The following is a 5,322-nucleotide window of genomic DNA, read 5'->3' as shown; positions in this document are numbered from 1 at the left end:
TATACAATTTTTTTGTTTGAAAGAAAAATTCTTATACTGTTTGAAAGTGTGCAAAAGCTGATGTGGTAATATGTATATACTTGTGAAAAACATGGGTTGAATTCAAAATTTAAAAAATTTTAAAATTTTGTTTTGAAACACATATATTATTTTAAAATTTTCAAAAAACTTCATAAAAATTACAAAAATCTTTAAAAATATAAAAAAAAATTTAAATATTTAAAAATTTTCGTTAAAAATTCTTTTCCAAAATTTGGAATTTTTTCAAATTATATTTTTTTGGAAAGTTTTATTAATTTTAAAATTAAATTATTATAATTTATTTTTTTAAAAATTTTGAAACTTATTATTTGAATTTTAGAATATTTTTATAATCTTAATAATACATTTTTATGATTAAAGTTCAATTAATTGTGATTTGCATGTGATCTTGTTTTTCACACCTACATTTAGTTAAGTCATTTTCAATTATGTTGATTTCCTCTTCGAATGCCATAGGGGTAGAATTGTCTTATTATTTTGAGAGAGACTAAACTGCTTTGTATGATATATTAAAATAATGGTATTGGATTATCCTTTTCGTATATTATTCACAGTCTAAATTGTAAAAGAAATAGAGGTAAAGGGGGGTAATAGTAATTTCAAACTTAGGTGTAGCAACGGCCACTGAAATCCAAAACGTCCCAAAAAGCAAAGCTGACCTACATGCCTTAGCACCCAACTTAATTTTCCCATCGTCGCTATCTGTAGCAGTAGCCATTGCTGCTGATAACTTTTATTGATATATTATCTATAATATTTTATAAATAATTCCCCCCCCCCTTTTTTATTATTATTCATGATAATTCATCCATCTTCTTCCACTTTTTATTTATTTCTTTATTTACTATAAAAACCCAAGTAACCATTTTGTTTTTTTTTTTCACCAGCAGAAGAGAAAAACAACTGAAGATCCCTTACAGATTAAACATTAGAAAAGAAAGGAAAAAAAAAGTTCTCGTTTGCAAATTGCTTTTTATTTTTTTATTTGAAGGGTTGAGATTGATAGGCAGATCCACACCCCAAAAATAAATAAATAAATTCACCATCCATCTATCTTACATAAAAACCCTTTGATAATATTCACCTTTCACTTGTTATACTTAATTTTTTTTCCTTCTTCTTCTTCTTCTTCTTCTTCTTCATATTTTGGTGCTGTATGGAGTCAAGTATGGTAGAAGGGTCAGCGGAAGCGGCAACAACGGTGGCTGGAATCCTTGAAGGAAGTGAAGGTGAAGAAGATAGAGGTAGGGTTGATGAAGGTGATCGGAGTTTTGGAGGAAATCGATGGCCTAGGCAAGAGACTTTGGCTTTATTGAAGATACGTTCCGACATGGATTCCCTTTTCCGGGATTCAACACTTAAAGGTCCATTGTGGGAAGAGGTTTCCAGGTGATGACCAAATACTTGAATTATTTTTTCCTTTCTTTAGCAAATCTGTTCAGCTGATCACGCATGCAGATCACTGGATTTTGATTTTCAAGCTGAATTTTGGTTTCTCTTTCAAAGATACATGAAGTTCATAGCTTCGTATATACTAATAATAATACTATTGATAATTTTTCTTGGAACCCGAGAAAGTGGAATTCAGTTTTTCAGTTTTCAGTTTCATGGGATTCAGTGTTAAACAAACTGGGAATTGAATTCAGCTTTTTTAATCTTGTCAAAGTCTATTTCTATTCAAGCATTTAAAACTTAAAGGTTCCACAACCAGAAAGAAAACCCAGATGCTGATACTGGTGGGTTTTTTTCTGAGGGATGGTTTATTTTAGCTTTTGTCCATTTCAGTAAAGAGGTTAACAATAAGGCCTAATAAATGTCTACATATACTTCCAACATGGCTTGTGAGTTTCCCATGTGACCTTAGTTTGCTTAGGTTTTTTCTTTTTTACCTTTCCTTTGTTCCTTACTTTCTAAGTTGTTCTTGGTGTTTTAGTTTGAAGGTTTATTAATGTCGCAGAGTGCTTTTTAAACTATATTCTATTCCGTATTGCCGAATTTGAGATAGATTTTAAAATAGCAATAAAGCTGTTTTTATACCAGGAAACTAGCTGAGCTTGGTTATCATCGAAGTGCTAAGAAATGCAAAGAGAAATTCGAGAATGTTTACAAGTATCACAAGAGAACCAAAGATGGCAGAACCAGCAAAGCTGATGGCAAGACCAAGACTTATCGTTTCTTTGATGAATTAGAAGCCTTTCAAAACCTTCATTCACTTCAACCACTGTCACCTCCTAAACCTCAAACTCCAACCCCAACATCCGCTTCTGTCATGAACCCTACCAATGTACCTCAATCCCATGCTACTGTACCTTCCATCAACCCTACCTTGTCTACCCAACCGGTTCCTCCTCTCCATTCCATTAATCCTTGTTTCATTAATATTTCATCCAATCTTTTCTCCACTTCCACCTCTTCTTCGACCACGTCCAATGATGATTCGTACCAAGGAAGCAGTGGGAAGAAGAGGAAATGGAAGGAGTTTTTCAGGAGGTTGACCAAGGAGGTGATTGAGAAACAAGAGGAGTTGCAGAACAAGTTCTTGCAAACCATAGAGAGATGCGAACAACAAAGGTTGGCTCGTGAAGAAGCTTGGAGGGTGCAAGAAATGGCAAGGATAAACAAAGAACATGAGCTTTTAGTCCAAGAAAGATCCAAGGCTGCTGCCAAAGATGCTGCGGTGTTTGCATTCTTGCAAAAGGTATCGGGACAGCAACCCAACACGGTGCAAGGCAATCCTCAGCCTCAGCCACAGCCACCTCCTCCGGCGCAGCCGATGTTAGCTCCGTTATCGACGTCTCTTCCTCCTCCTCCTCCTCCTCCTGTGCAGGTTCCGCAGCCAAAGACACACCCGCCGCCAACTCAAGCTTTGAATTTTGATACCTCGGAAATGAGTAATGGAGGGAATAGTGCGGTTTCAGTTTCGCTTTCACCGAGCCCTTCAAGATGGCCAAAAGTTGAAGTTGAGGCTCTTATAAAGCTTAGAACTAATCTTGACATTAAGTACCAAGACAATGGACCAAAGGGTCCCCTGTGGGAAGAGATCTCAGCCGCCATGAGAAATCTGGGATATAATCGGAGCGCAAAGAGATGCAAAGAGAAATGGGAAAACATTAACAAATACTTCAAGAAAGTAAAAGAAAACAACAAGACACGTCCCGAAGATTCCAAGACATGCCCATATTTTCACCAGCTGGATGCCATCTACAAAGACAAAATAAGCAAAAACGGCAACTCCCTCGCCTCTTCATCACCTTACGGTGTCAAGCCCGACAGCAGGGCCACGGTGCCACTAATGGTACTGCCCGAACAACAATGGCCTCCTCCACGGCAAGCAAACAACCACCAGGCCGAGACGGTGGTGATGATGGAAGAAGAAGCTGACAAAGGCAATGTGGGTCACAACAACAATCACATCCAAGAAGAAGAAGAAGAAGAAGAAGAAGAAGAAGAAGAAGAAGAAGAAGGGGATACTGAAGACGAATATGAAGGGAACGATTTCGAGTTAGTAGCAAAAACTGCTCCAATTGGCAGTGGCGGCGAGTGAGACAACAAAGGGAAGCTTCTAATCAAAGATGACATCAACTCGGACACTGACAAGGTGGTTTTACTACTATACTATATTTTTACTTTGGTAAAAAAAAAAAAAGGAAGAAGAAGAAAGAAAAACACACACATACACACACCATAGCTTATCCTCAAAAACAAGAAATTTGTCTTTGACTGAGAAGTAACAAAATTTTGTTGGTCTGAAGAGGGGAAAAGCGAGTCAGATTCTGATAAATTCAGCAACAAGTAGTGGGGATGACATGGATTAACAGCCATGCACATGGGGTGTAATTTTATTGTGGGGTTAAATGTTTTTTTCTGTTATAATTTATTATTTGATTGCAAAATAAATATGTTAAAAAGTGTGGAAAAGGGTATAGAGTGGGGAGTTTGCACAGAATTAGTTCTTTGTATGATTGTATTCTTCTTTCTGTTCATAGTGGAATAGAATTTTTATTTTCTTTAACTTATTTCAAAAGAAATAAAATAATAAAAAGAAGTTAGTGCTGTATCTTTCTTTCCGTTATAATTGCTGCAAATGTGTAAATGGAAGACGTGGCTTTTAGTGTCTTGTTTTGGAGTGACAACTGAATAATTGCCACATTTCACTATTTTAATTTAATATTTTTAAGGAAAAAAGTGACAATTACTTATTTCTTAATTTCTCCTTAATTCTTCAGTCATCTAATTACCTTGCCCTTTCCTTTCACTTTTATCCTCCTCCTGCAAAACATTACTACAAAAAAGGGTTAATTATTTTTTACTTAATTCAGTTAATTAGTATCATCAAAAGCTCAATTAAATATCTGCATTAGAGTGTATGCAACCATTTCTAACTTCTTTTGTATAAAAAAAAAAAACCTCCATGTTAGCATTTTAGATTGCACTAATTCATATAAAATTGTAATTTTTTAAAAACAATATACTTACTTTTATTTATTCAACGAGGGAGATAGGATTTATATTAAATATTAATTAAGATCGAAAATGGAATTGGTCAAATCATCGGTTCAATTGACCTGTTGATTAAATGATGGATGAATTAAAATTTTTTAAAAAAATTTGGACAATAAATATAATGACAATTATAGTGAGAGAGTTATGAGAATTAAAATATTATTAACCCTTGGATTCATAAAAAGTGAATGCTTTAAACAATAGATTTATCACTTATTATATCTTATTAATATAAAATGTCTACCACCCAATCTTTTTTGAATTTTAATTCCAGTGATTTTTTTTCCTTTTTCATTTAAAATCAAGATTTTATCTTTATTATTGACTACCAATTTTCAGTTTAATTTAATTAAATAAATTATTAAAAAACGATTCAACGGTCTTTACCAGTTTAAATCAGTGTATTGACTGATTTTTTGTCCAATCAATATGAGGTACCAATGTAATTCAATTTCAATAATTTTAGAATACAGGTCATATGCTGGATTTCACGATAGCTATCATCTTATAAATGTGAGTCATAATAAAAATTCTAACATGTTTTACAATTGATTCATTTCCTCGATTCTTTTCCAAATTTTACTAATTTATAAGTATTAAGTCAGTTTTAATTTTATGCAACAGATGGAAGCAATCAAACCATTAAAGTTTGATTCAACTTATGGAATTAACCAAATTTTAAATTAGGATTAATTAAATGAGATAGCTCATAAAAAATAATGAGATAAGTTATTAAGAGGCCTAGAGAAGTGAAAATGGTTAATAGCCTTTGAAAGA

At 33.6% G+C, this 5,322-nt stretch overlaps 1 protein-coding gene across 1 annotated transcript; it reads left to right on the top strand.

The window, feature by feature from the left end:
• Positions 1-759: 759 nt before the first annotated feature.
• LOC121229532 (trihelix transcription factor DF1) lies at positions 760-4,099 on the top strand. Its single transcript, XM_041114130.1, has 2 exons — positions 760-1,431; positions 2,083-4,099. Exons 1-2 carry the CDS (start codon positions 1,199-1,201, stop codon positions 3,584-3,586), a joined length of 1,737 nt encoding a protein of 578 aa, XP_040970064.1. The 5' UTR covers positions 760-1,198; the 3' UTR covers positions 3,587-4,099.
• The last annotated feature ends 1,223 nt before the right edge of the window (positions 4,100-5,322 follow it).

The sequence above is a fragment of the Gossypium hirsutum genome, chromosome A05 (assembly GCF_007990345.1).
Source record: "Gossypium hirsutum isolate 1008001.06 chromosome A05, Gossypium_hirsutum_v2.1, whole genome shotgun sequence".
Taxonomy (NCBI): Eukaryota; Viridiplantae; Streptophyta; class Magnoliopsida; order Malvales; family Malvaceae; genus Gossypium; species Gossypium hirsutum.
This window is presented reverse-complemented; position numbering and strand designations above follow the sequence as displayed.